This window comes from Neovison vison, chromosome 2 (genome assembly GCF_020171115.1).
Source record: "Neovison vison isolate M4711 chromosome 2, ASM_NN_V1, whole genome shotgun sequence".
Taxonomy (NCBI): domain Eukaryota; kingdom Metazoa; phylum Chordata; class Mammalia; order Carnivora; family Mustelidae; genus Neogale; species Neogale vison.
In genome coordinates, this window is record NC_058092.1 from 213,080,997 (window position 1) to 213,099,685 (window position 18,689).

The 18,689-nt window shown below is 49.4% G+C and overlaps 1 protein-coding gene across 1 annotated transcript; it reads left to right on the top strand.

The window, feature by feature from the left end:
• The first annotated feature begins 11,236 nt into the window (after nucleotides 1-11,236).
• LOC122898997 (DNA primase small subunit-like) lies at nucleotides 11,237-12,885 on the top strand. Its single transcript, XM_044236649.1, is given in 3 exon segments — nucleotides 11,237-11,760; nucleotides 11,978-12,419; nucleotides 12,421-12,885. Coding segments are annotated over 3 exon segments (1,260 nt in total). The 3' UTR covers nucleotides 12,715-12,885.
• Nucleotides 12,886-18,689: the final 5,804 nt, after the last annotated feature.

The window sequence follows — 18,689 nt, forward strand, 5'->3', positions numbered from 1 at the left end:
TAGAGGACCAGGACAATACATTTTCTATCAGTGTAATAGTATACGGCCGTGAGAGAAGTAAGACAGCTCTAAATCCAAGGATGTAGAGCAAATTCTAGGTCTAGGGTGGGGTGTGAAGAACAGGAAGCGGAATAGGCTAGTGCTAGGCTGCCCCCTACATGTGGGGAGAGAACATATATGTCTGAATAGGCATAGAAAAGCTCAGGAAAGATACCCAAGAAAATTCCAGTTCTGGCTCTCTGGGGAGGGGAACAGAACACCTGAGCTAGTGGTGGATGGAAGGCTGACTCGTCCCTGTCGGGAACTGTTTGGATTTTGTGTTGTGTGAGCATACTGTTGTTGATTCAAAACAAATTTCAAGAGCACACATTTGGAGCCACGGACTTGGATCGCCATCCTAGTTCTGCCAATTATCAGCTGTGTGATTGTGAGCAAGTTATATTAGTCTTTCAGTATCAGTTTCTTCGTCTGTAAAAATAGACTGTTAGATGTCTGCCCAGTGCTCTGAGAATTGCTAAAGGTGTTTCTGTAGCACACTTGGGGAGCCCAAGATTATGCTGACGCTGCTACCATTTCTACCGCTACACACTGATGATGAATGAGGACAAACCTCTAACCAGAAGAGGCCAACGTCATGTATGAAAACCTCACAAAAGGCAATACAGTGAGAGATCGGTGGTGTGATCTTTGACCCCACTGATCTGAGCCCTGGGATCAGAGACCAATTTAAGTGTCCTCTTTAGGGGGTGCCTGCATGATGCAGTCCATTAGGCATCCAACTCTTTGTTCCTGCTCAGGTCATGATGTCAGGATCATGAGATCGGGCCCCGCATTGGGCTTCATGCTCAGCGTGGAGTCTGCTTGGAATTTTCTCTCCCTCTGCCCCTCCCTCCCCCTAAAATAAATCAACAAATCTTTAAAATAAAAAAAAAATGTCCTCTTAGGGCTCACCTGCCAGGGGTCATTACCTAATGGATTCTCTACACCCATTTCAGCAACCATGGCCAGGACCAACCTCCTCTAGGACCCTGTTTCAACACCAGACAATTATGTTGTAAATCCCTCCCTTGCTTCCTCTCTCCCTGGATCTCATCAGTGAAAGAATGGAGCAAATACAAAAGAATATAACATGTAGTCATCTGGGGTTGTGCAAGGGGATGTGCTTAAATTTCAAGATTAATGGTCTTTTTAAAAAAAATTTCATTTATTTGTCAGGGAAAGAGAACACGCACAATCAGGGAGAGCAGAAGGCAGAGGGAGAAGCAGGCTCCCCACTGAGCGAAGAGCCTGTTGTGGGAATTAATCGCAGGACTCTGGGATCATGACCAGAGCTGAAGGCAAATGCTTAACCGACTGAGCCACCCAGGTGTCCCAAAATCAATGCCCTTTAGAGACACTCTCCCTAAAGTGAGTGCCAGCTTGGGGCACTGCATCACTGCAGGCTGCAGTGTCATGCCGGCGTCCACGCTATACATGCCAGGCATACTCTCTCATTCATCATTTATTCATCTGAAAAAAATTAATTCAGTTCTCCGCCACGACTGGTAAAGGAGAGTAAGCTGCCTGAGGAAGTTATGGCCCATTGGTGAAGGTACACCATTAGGGAAACTATTAGTAGTAAAGTGCACCAAGCATCAGAGAACCAGCCAGGCAGACCTTCCAGAAGTAGCAAGCAGAGGTACAGGACCCGGGGTGGGGGACAGAAGACCCTTCTGGGAGGAAGCAAGGCTTCAGCTCCCGCCTGAGGATGGAGGGAAGGACAGGTGGTAATGAAGAGAAGAGGTTTGGGGTCCGCTGTTGTGAAGGTGAGCCGGTGGATGTAAATGGCTCGTGCAAGACCCAACACAACGTGGGCGCTCCAGCTGTTCCAGCAAGGCGGGGCGGGGGTGGGGGGGTAGGTGTGGACAGGAAGGAATTTCCCCAGACGTCCCTGCCAGAGCTCGGGGCTGCCATCCCCCTACATGCCACAAGGTGGAGCTCATCAGCTGTTCTGATGGGTTTCCGCTCCTGTCCCTCCGCCGGCAGTGTGGCCCGTCTGCCCCACCCGGGGGCTGGTTTTTTCCTACCTTACAAAGCTGTTACAAAGCTCCCCCTCCCCGGACACTGGCAGCCCCTGCGAAGTGTTCTGTGTGCCAGAACTCAAGTGGCTCGTGAGGGCCCTGTCCTTGTGTTTCCCTTTAAAGCCCAGGATTGGTTGCTTCGGATTCTGTCACTTCACAGTAGCTCTGATTCCTCCCAAATAGCCACCAGTTTATGTCCTTTTCACCCTCCCCGGTTTTTTGTTTTGTTTTGTTCCTGTTTTTGTTTTTGTTTTTAAGATTTTATTTATTTGTTAGAGCATGAGCAGGGGGAACGTCAGGCAGAGGGAGAAGCAGGCACCTGCTGTGCAAAGAGCCCCTTGCGGGGCTGAATGCCAGGCCCCCCAGGACCATGACTTGAGGGGAAGGCAGATGCTTTACCAACTGAGCCACCCAGACAGCTCTCCCTTCCTGGTCCTTCTCACCCACGCGAAGAATCCACAGGGCCCACCCCTAGAGCAGCCGGGATGAGACGAGGCACTGAGCCCCGGCACCCCGGGACCATCTAACAGCAGAGCTTCACTTCTCTGCACAGACCCCAGTCTCTCTCCAGAGGGGATGAGAAGGTATTTTCCCACAAGTCCCCCTCCAGAGTTAGAAATGTACTTGGTTTTGAACCCTCTCCTCCCACCCACACGCCCACCCAGATGGCTTCTGGAGAGGGTTAGGTGGCTAGGTGCTCTGGAGTGAGACAGATCTGTTGTGCAGTCTTGACTCGGCTGGTGACCTTGGGCAAGCTCCATCACCTCCACAGTCATCTTCTGTGAAATAGAGATGAAAAGAAGAGATCTAACACTTTACTTCACTTTACTTTATGGGATGTTAAGTTGTCCCAGGAAAAGGGAATATTCACAAGCCACTTTAATCCTTTTTTCCCTCACCCATGGAACATCTTTAAACACACACTGAAACTGACACGCAGGTAACTTCTAAAAAGGAGAAAAAGGCTGCTTCTTGACAGACGGCTTCAAGCCAAAGAGGTGAACCTGGGTTCGGGTGGGGACTGGCAGGAAATCAGTACGCTCCCTTTTTAACTCTCTCCCAAGAGGACTCTGGCTGGGGTTGAGGACTGACAAGTGCAGGACCTGACAAGGTCAGAAAAAGGACAGCAGAAGGATTTCCAGGCAGAGGAAGCTCATGGATGAACTTCATGGGTCAGTTACAGGGCTACGGTCTGGCTTGTCCAGCAGGCAGGACTAAGACCTCCACCATCTGTGCCCAGCTCAGTGCCTGGCGCTTAGAGGGCAGCCTGACTCTGGGGTCAAGAAGGAGCAGAGCCTCCATCCCTCGGCCTTAGTTTGATCACAACTCGTTACAACCACTGATGATTTAGCCCCCTTTGAAAGCCGACAAGAGGCCATTCCAGAGGCGCCCCACACAAACTGCAGTTTGCTTCTCAGTGAAACAAGGGTTGGACTACACTGAAGCTTTTGAAACTGTGGTTTTTAATAGCCCTCAGAGTCAAGGAGGCAGGGAGAGGTATGTGGCAAGGTGAGCAAAGAAGGTTCAAAGCCCCCATCCCCATGTCACTAGAGAAGCTCCAAAAAAGGTCATGTTTTGTGTGTGTGTGTGTGTGTGTGTGTGTGTTTGCTTTTTTGAGAGGGAGAAAGAGAGAGAGAGCGAGCGCATGTGCAGGGGCAGGAAGGGGAGGGGTAGAAGGAGAGTAAGAGAGACTACCAAGTAGGCTCCATGCTCAGCTCAGAGTCTGACACAGGACTAGATCTCATGACCCTGAGATCATGACCTGAGCTGAAATCAAGAATCAGACACTTGATGGACTGAGCCACCCAGGTGCCCCAAGAGATCATGTTTTTATTTATTTATTTATTCATGAAAATATTTTATTTATTTATTTTTGTGAGATTGAGAGAGAGGGAGAACACAAGCCAGGCAGACAGTGGTAGAGAGAGAAGCACACTCCTGGCCGAGCGGGGAGCCCGATGCAGGGCTCGATCCCCAGGCCCTGGGATCATGACCTGAGCAGAAGGCAGATGCCTAACTGACCGAGCCACTCAGGCTCCCAAGGTCATGTTTTTTTAAATGAGATGTAAAGAACAATAAAGAAAAATCCACATACCTTATTTGTGAGTTTAACAAAAATACCCCATCATGCAGGTTAACAAATAGAACGTTGCCAGTAGCCCAGGAGCCACCCAAATGTCCTTCTGCTCCCCACCTTAGAGGCCCCAGACTTGATTTAAGGGAGCCAACAATCTGGCCCAGGATGTAGCTTTTACGCAGGTGTGTGTGGCGGGGGAGGGGAGCATTTGGCTGGGGTGGGCCTCTGATGCAGAGATCACTTCACCACACGCCCCAGACCATGCATCAGGGTCATGGGCTCAGAGAGGGCCGTCTCTCAGCTCTCCCTGATGTGCTCATTTTTCTTCCCTTCATCTCTAGTGTTGCTCCGATTTCCTCTTTCCCTCAAAGACACTTAATATATTGTATTTGGCTTCTGTCTTTGGGTATATACGTATCTTTGGAAAATATATTGTGTTTTGTATACATATCCATTTTAGATCTCTTTCTGGTCCTTACTTTGGTCATGTTCCTCTAGATTTCTCAAACCCTCTGCTTCTAACTGCTGCCTCTTCTCTCCACAGAATGCATCTGTCTGCCCCCTTTACTTGTCCTAATGATGGATACTTAGGATGCTGCGGATTCCTGTCTCGCAGCCAACAACACTCATCTGTCCCCTCGTGGAGTCCAGACTGAATTGCTCAGAGGCACGTGGCCAGGCGGCAATGATATAAGGCAAGGTAAGCAAGCTTTGGCTTGGCTGTTGTTGTTTTTAAGATTTTATTTATTTGTTTGGCAGACAGAGATCACAAGTAGGCAGAGAGAGAGGAGGAAGCAGGCTCCCCGCTGAGCAGAGAGCCCGATGTGGGGCTCAATCCCAGGACACTGGGATCATGACCTGAGCCAAAGGCAGAGGCTTTAACCCACTGAGCCACCCAGGCGCCCCTCTTGGTGTCTTTTGCTAGGTGTGTGCAGCAGTTCTGAACCCTGTGGGTGGAACCTGGCTCGTCAGACTTTGCTGCCCAGACCTTCTCACCATCGTCCTCTCCAAAGCCATCCATTCCAAAGCCTTGAACTAGACTCTAAATATGAGGGGCTTCACAACCAGTTTTTGCCCATGAAGAGGGAATGGTATGTGTTATGTCAGACATCAGGGCCACTGGATTTTCCCCGCTCCCAGCTATGTGTGATATGTGGAACCGCTGATGGGGTGGACCTGGCCCTTGTTATCGTCTCTAAGAGGTGCCTACCAAGCCCCTTTGTGCTGGGGAGTGGGCCGCACTGGGTTGCCAGTAGCCCATGGCACTTTACTAAGAAATGGGAAAAAAGTGCCCCTTTCTCAATATGCTTTATTGCCAGCTGCCAAAGTAGTTTCCTGATGAGTATGCATATTTACAATGTCTGTAGTGATGGGGACCCCTGGGACCCTGGGACCCTGGGACTTAGGCTTTGCACTGTCAGCCTAATCACGTGTGGGTCTGTGTCCTGTCCGCCTCTCTGTTCGCCTTGCCAGTGTCATGTTGCTCTCTCCTCTTCTGGAGCCAGGCTGATTGGGCCAACCTAACTTCAGGTGGCCAATCAGATTGGTCACTTAAAGCTGGGGTCCAGAGCTCTAGTTTGCCAGTATGGGACTAGGAGGAAATGCAGAGCCATGGCTGGGAAAGCCATCCCCTGACACGTGTCAGTTAGAGTCCCTGACGGCAAGCAACAGAAACCAACTAAAAGAGCTAACTGAGCTGAAACAAGGTGCGACGTTTTGGAAGGAGTCTGGGAAAGCCAGAAAACCCAAAAGCCAGGCAGGAGGAACAACAGGAATAGCTTCACACCAGAGCAATCTGGCCAGTGCCCCCTGCCCGGAGGAGGAGAGGACGGGAAAGGTGGGACAGGGACGATGGGAGACACTGACATAGACAATGGATGACTGTCCATTTCCTCCTTCCTGTCTCTCCATTAGGACTCAAAGTCTTGGGTGGGAGCATCCGATCAGCCGTGCAGTGATGGTGAGAGGAGGGCTCTGTGGGGTGCTCTGATCAGATGGGGATCACCAAATGGGGGGCATCCCAATTGGCTGGGGGCCAGCATTGCAGGAGGTGAAAGAATTCACCCAAGGCAGAACAAAGGAGACAGAAGTTTATTGAATGCATCGCAAGGGAGCAGAGGGCAGGACCGCAGAGCAGAGACCGTCTGCCACCAGGCCGTGGTGAGACCAAGTTCTAGGGCGGAGTGGGGGATATGGGAACGCATGCAATTTTCCCTTTTTGGGCAGTCTGGGGAACTGTGCCTGGTTATAATTGGTCAGTTAGGGCCTATGGTTATTTCGAAATGGGTCCTTTAATGAGCCCCTCTGCATTCAGCCCCAGGGTTGCTTTGGGCTCTTTTCCTTGATGGAGTTTCCATTGCTCAAGCCTGTGGCCTAAAAGCAGCCTCTAGAGGCTCCATCCCTCCGTTGTTGTTCTCTTCTTAACTCAAAGAACACTTTTTCATTTATAAAATTATTTAGAACGCATCAAACAAGGCAACATTTCTTTTTTTCCCACCTTCTGATACTGGATGGGGCGATGGCTCCTCTAGCTGGTGTCACTAGCATGGGTCCCCCCCCCCTCCTGCCCCCTCCCCTTGTCCCCAGGAGCAGAGTGCCTTCTTCACCATTCTCTTGGCTTTCTGTAATGTCTTCAGAGTGTCTCCTCTGTCTCCAGGGGAATGCTTTCTCTTACCTCCTTTCTTTGGTTCGGTTTGGTTAGCTGCTGGCTCTTCCTCAGGAACAGCACCGCTCTGACCCCGTTTGACTTGCTCTGTGGCCACTTTCTGCCTTCAGCATGTCGGTTCCTCTGCCTGGGCAATTTCAACTGCAATTTTCTCTATATCCACTTTTACCTGTGAACCACACAACCTTTCAAGTTCATTGTTAAATGAATCTGTGCTTTCCAGGAACAACTTCTTTTCCCAGTGTTTCTCCTCTATGTGAAGAAGTTCGGCTTCTAGTTTTCACTGATGAATGGTTAAGAACTGAGCTTGTTGTTTGAGATTGTGTGTTCTAGCTGTTGTGACAACTGACCAAACATCTGGGTGCCGTACTCACTAGGTATCCCTGTGATGAGATGGTGGTTTCTCTGTAAAGACACAGCTGTATGCTTCCCCGAAGAGCCATCATGAAAAGATAGGTTAGGAGAAACCCAAGGTGACCTAGGGTATGGCTTTAGATATAATGCCAAAGGTACTATCCATGAAAGAAATAAGTGATAAGCTAGACTTCATCATAACTAAAAACTCCTGGTGCACTGTTTCACCTGGGTGGCTGAGTAGGTTAAGTGTCTGATTCTTTGTTTCAGCGCAGGTCATGATCTCCTGCATCAGTGGATGGAGCCCGGAGTTGGGCTCACTCAGCTCAGAGTCTGCTTGGGATTCTCCCTCTCCCTCTGCACCATCCCCCGCCCCTGCTCTTTCTCTCTTGCATGTGCTCCCTCTCTCAAATGGATAAATAAATCTTAAAATAAAACAAACAAACAAACAAAGAAAAACTTCTGCTGTGCAAAAGACACTGCCAAGTGAATGAGAAGACAAGCCACAGACTCGGAGAAAATATTTGCAAAAAACACATCTGATCAAGTCCTGCTAGCTAAAATATACAAAGACCTCTTCAATCAGAAATAAGAAAACCAACAATACAATTTTAAAAATGCACAAAAGACCTGAAAAGATTTCACCAAAGATACGCAGATGGAAAATGAACACATGAAAAGATGCTCCACACCCTATGTCATTAGAGAATTGGAAATTAAAACCATGAGATACCCCTGCACACCTACCAGAATGACCAAAATCCAGGACACTGACAACACCAAATGCTGGCAAGGATGTGGAGCAACAGGAACTCTCATCCATTGCTGGTGAGAATGCAAAATGGTACAGCCACTTCAGAAGACAATTTGGCAGTTTCTTCCAAAATTAACATGCTCTTACCATATGATCCAACAATTGTGGTCCTTGGTATTTACCCAAATGTGTTGAAAATCTATGTTCCATATAAAATCCTGCACACTGTATAGCAGTCTTTTTAAAAGTTTTTATTATCAATGTGTGGTTGACCCACAATATCGTACCTGTTTCAGGTGTACAATAATGATTCAACATTTCTATACATAATGAAATGATCCCCACAATAAATCTAGCTACCAGCCTGTCCTCTGGTCTTCAAGGTATTAGACTGGTGCAGCTCTAGCTCTTATACTCTCTCCTCTACTCTCTGGGCTCCCTCTCCCCTTGTTTTCCTTCTTCCCCAAGTTTGATCTCAGGGATAGGGTTTCCTTCTGCAGGGCAGGGGTGGAGGCGGAGATCCTCTGAGCCCAATGACCACCTCTGCCCCTCGGGAAGCACCACAACCCAGCAGCTGCTGGTTCTATAACTCTGATTCTCTCTCCCCCAAATCTTGCCATCTTCTTAGCCTGAATTCCAGCTCCTACTTTGGGAACTGTCATCATGTTTAATCCCTCCTGGGGGAGCCCCCTCCACTTCCGGAAATGGAAGCTATTCCATTACAAGGTAAAGTATGGTTTAAGTAGCTGTAGGGAAGTGTGACAGAAAGTCTGTCAGTTGGGCAGGACTTGCCAAAACTTGGTGTAGCGCGGGATGCCATCCCCATGCCTTCTCAGGAAACCTGAGCAGAGCTGAGGCGGGGCAAGTCTGGACGGTCAAGGTGAGAGGCAGGAAATGGTGTGGGGGAGGGGCAGACAAATCTCAGGCCCTGAGTGGCAGAGAATGGAGGATGGGGGCAGGGACTTCCTGACAGCATTAAGATGGGGGTGGGCAGGGCCCAGCTCTTGCTGGAAAAGGGCTGAGGGAGGGAGGCTGGCGGGGAATGGTGAGTGGGTAGGAGGAAGACAGGATTTCCTTTAATAAACGTTTCAGCCCGAGGCCAGAGGCCCCTGGAACCCAGGGGAGAGGCCCCCCCTCCCCTCCCTGCCCCCCCCCCCTGGAGAGGAGAAGCTGAAGCTGGTGCTTCTCAGTGGACCCCAAGGGCATTAGCCTTGGGGCAGCAGGAGGGCCCAGAGCTGGCCAACATGAATATCCTACAGGATGGTCTAAGCCCAAAGACAGCAACTCAGCAAATATCAAAAGTGGGCCCAGCCAGACTGCAGAGTCTTTGTGGAGCCCTTTTCAGGGCTCCTCCTCCCCATTCCTTTGTTCCATCTGGACACTTCAAGCCTCCAGTCCCCTCTGTCCTTCTGCACCTGGTGGTCAGTCTGGGCTCACCCAGCTTCCTTCCCCCGTCTCTCACCCCTGCCATCCCCCACCCCCCCCACCTCCCTCCCCTCCCCAGGAGTGGAGTGGAAGTCAGGCCCTCCTCCCAGGACCCGCCTAGCTGTGCCAGCCTCGCCCAGGCCTGCTCCAGCCAGAACACGGTCTTTCCCGTCCCAGCAGGCTGAGGCACCTGAGGCCTTAATTAGGAGCCACTTCAAAGTCTTTCTGAAAGCAGGTGAGAGATACAGTGTAAACAAGTGAGTGAGTCATCCCGGCCCTCCCAGCGCCACAGGGTGGGGAGATCCTTCCTGTTCCTCTCACCCACCGCCTCTCAAGTAAGCAGTCACTGGTTCTGACTTCAGGTAGACTCGACCCTGGGGATGGGGGCCTGTAAGTGAAGCTCTGGGGCTCACCGCGGCCTACAGTGTGGCCTACAGCGTCCCTCCGTTGAACAATAAGCACTTTCCGTGCATTAGGCCATCTCATCCTCACAACAGTCTCATGGGGCCGGTATTCTCCAGTCCATTTCCCAGGTGACAAGAGCAAAGCCCACCCAGAGAGCTTCAGGGATTTACCCAAGGTTACACAGGTTGGTAGCCGGCCGGACGAACGTCCCAACACCAGCAGTCCGACTCCACAGCCGTGCTTAACCCCTGACAGGCTGAGGAGGACTCAGCATCATTCTTGTGGCCTCTGCTTCCCAATGGCAGAAAGGGAATCAGATCCTAGGAAACCTGTCAGACATTCCAACTCTTCCAAAAAGTCAATATTATGAAAGGCAAAAGAAACTGAGAATAACTTTTCCAGATGAAAAACCACAACAGAGGGGCGCCTGGGTGGCTCAGTCAGTTAAGCGTCTGCCTCCGGCTTGGGTCATGATCCTAAGATCCTGGGATGGAGTCCTGCATCAGCCTCCCTGCTTCACCAAGAGCCTGCTTCTCCCTCTCCCTCTGCACACAACGTGCCTGTGTTCTCTCTCTTTCTCAAATAAATAAATAAAATCTTTAAAAAACAAAAAACAAAAAAAGAGAAAAACCACAACAGATAATTCTGGATCAGTACTGAACCTGAAGGTGGGGGGGGTGGGAAACTGCTACAGAAGACAGTAGGGGAGGAAGGGCAAAGTTAGAATAAGGACCGTATATTAGATTATAGTGTATCAGTGACAGCCCCCGCCAATTTTTGCAGTACTACTGATGAGGGAGCAGGAGGCTGGCTGAGGACAGAGCAGAAGCTGGCGCCTTGCACCCCCTCTTCACCCGCTCCCCTCCATATGTGTAGCATTCCTCAGGCATCCCTGACCGCCATAAAACGATGAATAGTTAACTTGCAGGGATCGCAGTCCTGCAGAACAGGAATCTCCCTTGCTCTACAGGTATCCTAGAGATCTAAACAGGGAGGTTACCTTATCGATAGCACAAATTTCCAGAGGCAAATAACTCTCATTTCCTGAAGCCCTAATGTCCCCCTCCCCACCATAAACTGGAGGAGACTGAGGTAGAAGGGAATGTAAATGACAGCAGGGTCATAATACCCCACTAAGAATCTCCCAACTATCTTGATGTTAATGCCTGACCTAAAAACAACATTGATCAAGTCATAAGGGCAAGGACTCCCTCCCGGCACCTTGTAGGCCCTCCTTAGCATGTGAAAACTCTGTTGAAATCTCCCATCCCTTCACCACCTCCCCCCAACCGCAAGGTATATAACACGCCTGCCCTCACAACCTGGGGCAGCAGTTCTTCCTGCCCACGGGTCCTGTCCCCGTGCTTTAATAAACCACCATTTTGCACCAAAGATGTCTCAAGAATTCTTTCTTGGTCATTGGCTCCGGACCTCAGCCCACCGAACCTCATCTAGGTTCTAGAACTTCATCACTACGACAGTGAGTCGAGCCTTCCATGGAGACGTTTGACCCTGCCGAGCTGCCCGAACTGCTTAAGCTTTATTACCGGAGGCTTTTTCCCTACGCCCAGTACTACCGTTGGCTCAACTATGGCGGAGTAATAAAGAATTACTTTCAACACTGTGAATCTTCATTCACATTGAAAGATGATATTTACATTCGCTACCAATCCTTCAACAACCAGAGTGAGCTGGAAAAGGAGATGCAGAAAATGAATCCATACAAGATTGATATAGGTGCAGTATATTCCCACAGACCCAATCAGCACAATACAGTGAAGCTGGGAGCTTTCCAGGCTCAAGAAAAAGAACTGGTGTTTGACATTGATATGACAGGCTATGACGATGTGAGGAGATGTTGTAGTTCTGCAGACATATGTTCTAAGTGCTGGACCCTCATGACGATGGCCATACGCATAATCGACCGAGCACTGAAGGAGGACTTTGGATTTAAGCATCATCTCTGGGTATATTCTGGAAGGAGAGGTGTTCATTGTTGGGTCTGTGGTGAATCGGTTAGAAAACTGTCCTCTGGGGACGCCTGGGTGGCTCAGTTGGTTGGACGACTGCCTCCGGCTCAGGGCGTGGTCCTGGAGTCCCGGGATCGAGTCCCACATCAGGCTCCCAGCTCCATGGGGAGTCTGCTTTGCTCTCTGACCTTCTCCTCGTTCATGCTCTCTCTCACTGTCTCTCTCTCTCAAATAAATAAATAAAATCTTTAAAAAAAAAAAAAAAAAAAAACTGTCCTCTGCAGTACGTTCTGGAATAGTTGAGTATTTGAGTCTTGTAAAGAGTGGTCAAGATGTTAAAAAGAAAGTCCATCTAAGTGAAAAAATTCACCCTTTTGTCAGCAAATCTATAAACATAATAAAAAAATACTTCCAAGAATATGCCTTAGTTGATCAAGATATTCTTGAAAATAAAGAAAGCTGGGATAAGATTTTAGCCCTTGTTCCTGAAACAATTCATGAGACACTTCAGCAAAACTTCCCGAAGTATCACAATTCACTTCAGCATTGGGAATATTTGACGAAAGCCATCAGCTTGCAGGATAGTACCAAAAATGACAAATGTGGACCCTGGCTGGAATGGGAGATCATGCTCCAGTACTGTTTCCCACGGCTGGACATCAATATTAGCAAAGGAATCAATCATTTACTGAAGAGCCCCTTTAGTGTTTCATCCTAAAACAGGTCGTATTTCTGTGCCTATTGATTTACAGAAAGTGGAACAGTTTGATCCATTTACTGTTCCAACCATAAGCTCTCTCTGCTGTGAATTGGATGCCATTTCCATTAATGATGAGGGAAAAGAAGGAAATGAAGCCGAATCTGATATCAAACGTAGAACCAGAGATTATAAGAAGACCAGTCTAGCTCCTTATATAAAAGTTTTTGAACAATTTCTTGAAAACCTGGATAAATCCCGAAAAGGAGAACTTCTCAAGAAGAGTGATTTACAGAAAAACTTCTGAAGATAACAGCTCTCCTCACACCAATGTAGATATCTTCTAGCTTCAAGAATCAAATACTTCAGGTGCCTGGGTCGCTTAGTCGGCTGGGTGTCTGCGTTCGGCTAGGGTCATGATCCCAGGGTCCTGAGATCAAGTCCCAGGTCAGGCTCCCTGCTCAGTGGGGAGTCTGCATCTCCCTCTCCCTCTGCCCCTCCCCCCAACTCATGCTCTCTCTCTCTCTCTTTCAAATAAATAAATAAAAATAAAATCTTTTAAAAACAAAACAAAAAGATTATAATGTATCAGTGACAGGTCCTTAACTTGGGAGTTGTCCTAAGGACAGGTAAGGAAATGTCCTTCTTCTTAAGAGATATGTGCTTGAGTGTTTAGGGATGTAGTGTTAGAGTGTCTGAAACTTATCTTCAAATAGTTCAGTACCAAAATGATTTACATGTGTGTGTGTGTGTGTGTGTCTAAGAGAGACATAATATAGCCCATGTAGGGATGCCTGGGTGGCTCAGTGGGTTAAAGCCTCTGCCTTCAGCTCAGGTCGTGATCCCAGAGTGCTGGGATCGAGCCCCGCATCGGGCTCTCTGCTCCTCGGGGACCCTGCTTCCTCCTCGCTCTCTCTGCCTGCCTCTCTGCCTACTTGTGATCTCTGTCAAATAAATAAAATATTTAAAAATATATATATATAGCCCATGTAGTAAAATATTAGTGAATCTTGGTAAAGGGCATCTGGGAGTTTATTATACTATTCTTTTAACTTTTCTGTAGGTTTAATATTTTCAAAATAAGAAGGCTGCTAAAAGGAAATTACTGAATTTACACAGCCTGGGATTAAACTAGATTCTGAGTGATACTATTCCACACCTTTGCAGGACAGTGGATCCCACAGGCCGCACAGCCCCGGGCTGTGAATGAGACCCATCCTCTGGCTTCCCTGAGGTCCCCGAGCTTCTGCTTTCTTGTCCACTCCCAGAATCTTCCCAGACAGAGCTGAGAGGGAGGGGAATAGGAAGTCACAGTCAAGGTGTGGGGAGGACTGTCCTTTATCCCTCACCCCCAAGCATTGTATCTTCGGAAAGTCTGGACAGATTTGTCCACGTGTGTTAAGTGGTTTGTGCTGAGGGATTTGCAAACAGAAAAGGTACTGATTGAGAAGCAGGAATGCTCTTCTGGCTCATTCTCCTGCCTCTTGGCGATGCCTGCACCTCCGAGCACCAGGAAAGTGCTACGCAGACCCGCCGAGGCATCACTCAGCCCTGGGGAAGCCAGCCCGAGTGTCAACACTCTGGCGGAGAGAAGTGCTAAAATGCATATTTGAAGATGTCTGAACAGACTTGTTTGAGAGACAACTGGAGTTGTGAAGTAATCCGGATGTCTCCCCGTGTCTCGGTTTTGAAGGCAGAGTTTGCCTGCAGGCCCCTGACCTCTAATGTCTTTCTGTTATTGTTAGCATCTGACAGAACTTTACTTAAGACTTGGGGATGACAGAAGTCAACACAGAGAGGAACTTAAAACTGCTGCTGGAAGGGCTACTCTGCAGATTCTCCCTGGGACAGAAATCATCTCGGCTTGGGATCCTTCAGGCCAGGATCACTGGGTCAGTGATGCTGTACCAGGCACAGACCATGTCCTCCCTAAACTGACCTCCTCTGGCCCCAGTGGGCAATACCAACCCACAGGGAGACTTACAGGCTCTCGCTCAGAATCTTCCTCCAGAGGTAAGGGAGGGCCCGGAGCTGTGGGCTGCACCCAGCAGAATGAGTCACAGCAGGAGACTGAAGTTGGAGGGAGCACAAGAACACAAAGAAGCAAAAGAGCTGTTGGCAGAAGGATTCGGATCTGCAGAGACAGAGCTCTGAGGGGGAGCTGATCTGGAAGACAGAAGAGAAGGATCTGGAGCCACTGTTTCCATCTTTCTCACTCAGCTTTGCTATTCCATCTGCCACCCTCTTAGCCCCTGAAAGGGATCATACTGCAGACCCTGCACAGTGGACCCTCCCAACCAGCCCTATTCTTTAAGGAACCCCCTTCCCTTCCATGTGGACAATGGGGCTGCCATCACACTATCCTTGTCCTCCTGGCTACTGTGATCAGCCCAAGGAAGGGGAATTTGACTCAGATTGGGTCCTTAACTTATGTACAGGTAACAGGAGACAGAGCCCCTTCTTCACTCTGGGGTCACCAGTTGAGGTGATACAAGCCTAGCATTGTCAGCCTTCCCCATAGCCCACATAAAGGCCCAGTATGGGGGAATGAGGCAGACACAAATAGGAGTAGACCTCCAGTGACATTGTTGCCGTTTCTGGATCCAGTTGTTCCCGAAGCCCTTTTCATTCTGATCAAATCAGTGATGTGAGCTAATCCATCCTGCTTTTCCTTTGGGGCTACTTTTTTTTTTTTTTAAGATTTTATTTATTTATCAAAAGGAGAGAGAGCACAAGCAGGGGGAGTGGCAGGCAGAGAGAGAAGCAGGTCCCTGCTGAGCAAGGAGCCCGATGTGGTACCTGGTCCCAGGACCCTGGGATCATGATATGAACCAAAGGCAGACCCTTAACCTTAACTGACTGAGCCACCCAGGCGCCCTGGTTGGGAATTTATTCATGGAAACAAAAAAGAAAACTGGTCTGTTCAGATAAATGGGGGCAAGAAAAGCACCAGATGGGCAGACTGAGAGAGAAAGAGAGACGTGATTTTTCTAGTTCCTAAGCTCCAGTGTTTTCCCACCCTTGCTTTCTGTGATATTCCCTGAATCCCTCCCATATCCCCCATCTTAGGCTTTTTGGGGGTATAAGTGACAGAAACCCACTCATGCTGAGACAAAATGAGTAGTTATTATAAGGACAGGTGTCCGCTGGAACGCTGGGACAAGTGGCACACCCAGGCCCCAGGAAGGCCGAGCAGCCCTTTTCTCTCTGGGCCCCACGGTCTCAAGCATCTTACTTAAGACCAGCTTCCTTCAGTTCTCCACACATGAGGCCGAACGTGGTTGCTGTGTGGCCATGGACATGTTCTACTCACTCTCTAGCCCTTTCCAAATCAGAATAGCTCTGGGCCCAGTCTGGGTCAGTGCTCACCCCTGTTCCAGCCAGCCAGGCCTGATCATACTCCGGCTTCTGCCACCCACCTCTGGGGAAGGGTCAGAGGCTGCTTTGGGTGGGTTTCCAGCCACTGCCATTAAATAGAACTGATGAAAACCACTGCCGATAGCCTTGGGATATCTGTTTGCTCCTCACCTCTCCTTGTCGGAAGGTGTGTGGCTCCAGGGTGTGTCCAGCTGGATCAACGGGCAGGTTCTTCCCAAATGAGAGCACAGAACATTCTTCCACAGTGGTTCTCCTGTGAACAACCAGATTTTGTGGTGGTGGCAGCCGACTGCCCCTTCCTTCCCCCCACCGTCCTCTACCACTCCTGAGGGAGAACTGGCACTATATTACCAGGAACCATCATGCATCCTGTGCAGGGTGGCAAAGAAACCTACAGAATATTCCATGGGCAGACTCCAGCCTGGCATGTACATCATAATTTGCCCTTTCAGTAAGGACAAATGCCAATATTTCAGTATCTCTGGATAAACCGGGAACCAACCATATAGACTTAGCTCTGAATGGAAAATTCTGGAAGTTGAAGATGATTCTTGATTTCACGAGGGGAGGCAGAGAGTAAGGCTTCGGGGCCTGAGGCAGGTCAGCGTGAGTCTTGGGCACCTCTCCCCACCCCTGTACTTAGGACTCTGACGACACCCGTTCCACCCAGAGGGCAGAGTCTCCTTTCCTGCATTCCCAGTCTCCCAGAGGAGCCCCTGTCGTATGACTTGAACGTTTCTTTCTTCCACGATCACTTGATCACTCAGCAATGTCTCCCTCAGGTGGGCAAGGAGGCTGCTGGCAGAGCAGAGGGGGACTAAAAGCTCACAGCAGGGAGGACAGCAAAATGTTTCTATTTGGTCTTACTCTTCTACGTGGAAAACATCACCAACTGTATTTAGTCAGGGCACTTGTTGACAGAGGATGTGTTGTGTTTTTGTTTTTGGTTTTTTTTAAGATTTTATTTATTTGACAGACAGAGAGAGACAGTGAGAGAGAGAACACACGCAGGGGGAGTGGGAGAGGGAGAAGCAGATGCCCCGCTGAGTAGGGAGTCTGACACAGGGCTCGATCCCTCTGAGTCAAAGGCAGATGCTTAACAGCTGAGCCTTCCAGGCGCCCCAGAGGATGTGTCTCAACAACATACCTCTCCAGTAGCGAAAGCATAGAGCAGCAACCTAAATGGGATAGGAATGAAGCACCCCCCAACACCCTGCGCGGGCTGTGAGTGGCTAGCGGAGATGTTGTGCCCAAACCTATTATGAATTACTGAAACAGTGGCGAACCACCAGGAGGGGGAGCTATAGAGACTCAGGGAAAGAAGAAAGGGAAAGTTAGGTGAGGCAGGCCCTTAGCCTGGTTTAGCCTGGTGATCAAGCGTAACATCATCAGTGAGGAGTCCTCTTGGTGACACGTCCCCCTGTGTGATGTGATGAGAAGGGCACTTCACCTCTGCGGTCTTCTTCCCCAAACCCACACCCCAAGTCTAACCGTGAGAAAACCACCAGACAAGCCAAATGGAGAGACCTTCTACAAAATACCTGGCCCAGAATTCCTCCAAAGGGGTAAGGGCATAAAATGAACAAACAAAACACAACAAAGTCTGAGCAACTGTCACAGCACAGACGACTCTGAGACGTGGTGACTAAATGCAGTGTGGGACCCGGGAGAGAATCCTGGTTCGTGGAAACTCAAGTGAAATTGAGTGGAGTTTGGTGGGTAGCAATACACCAGTGTGCTTCCTAAGCTGGGACACATGCACTGGGAGAGAGTAACAAGAGAGAGCACCAATGGAGGAGTCTATGGGAACTCTCTGTGAACCTTTGCAACTGTTTTGTAAATTTCAAACTATTCTGAAATTAAAAGTTTACTTAAAAAAAAAAAAAAGTTAACACAGGGACGTAGGGGAGGACAGGAGGCCGGGCTTTCCAGTGGAAAGAGGAGGGAAGGTTTGGAAAGAAGTCCTGGCAAATGGAACAGAGAACCAGAGAAGCTGCCTTTCTGGAAGGAGACAGGCATCCCTGCCCCAGCATCCCTAGGGAAGTGGCTTCCTACAAATCAGGTTAGCCAGGGTTTTCCCTTACCTGCAGCCAGGCAGGCAGATCCAAAGCTGAACTTCCTGGGATCCAGATGTGCACATGAATCTTGTCAAAATGCAGATTCTGATTCATCAGTTCGGGCAGGCTGGAGCCTGAGTTTCTGCCTTTCTAGCTGGCTCGCAGGTGATATGGGGGCTGCAACTCCCAGGACCACACTCGGAGTTGCAAGAAGCTGGAGAGTCAATGCCACCTCACCTGGGAGGAGGGGAAGAGATGGTGAAAGGGAAGCTGTGACCCTGTCCACATAGTCTGCAACCTGGCCAGCCCGAGGAGAAGAGCTGGCCACTGTAACCCTGTAGGAAGAGCCGAGCGTGGGCTCTGCAGCCTTAGGAAGCAGGTTTGAGTCTGATCGCCTGCATACCATTGTCACACCAGGCAAGTGTCCCAGCCCCCCAGCCTCATGTCACCATTCATACCAGGAGCATCCTGGCTCCTGATGCCTATAGCTTGAGGTCACTCCAGGGACTGAATGAGGTAGTCACATGTGAGGCTCTGGACAAGCACAGCACAACCACTTGTTGAAGTGACACAGGACCCCGCCAAACAAGCTTCGAACGACTTACGGCACCTGGCATCTCTCTGTTTTTTATTAACACGGCCGAACCCTCGTGAAGCCATTTTGCTTTATTTATTCAATCATTCAGTCAATAGATATACATTGAAAGTCCATCACGGGCTTCCAAAGAATGGGTTGTCTGAAGTCTCTTGCCTCCTGGAATCCAGACTTGCAAACGGCTGGAGCTGAAGAGAACGAAGAAGCCAGCAAGATCTTACGGCCACTGCTAAGGCCCAAGTCCTGCTGTGT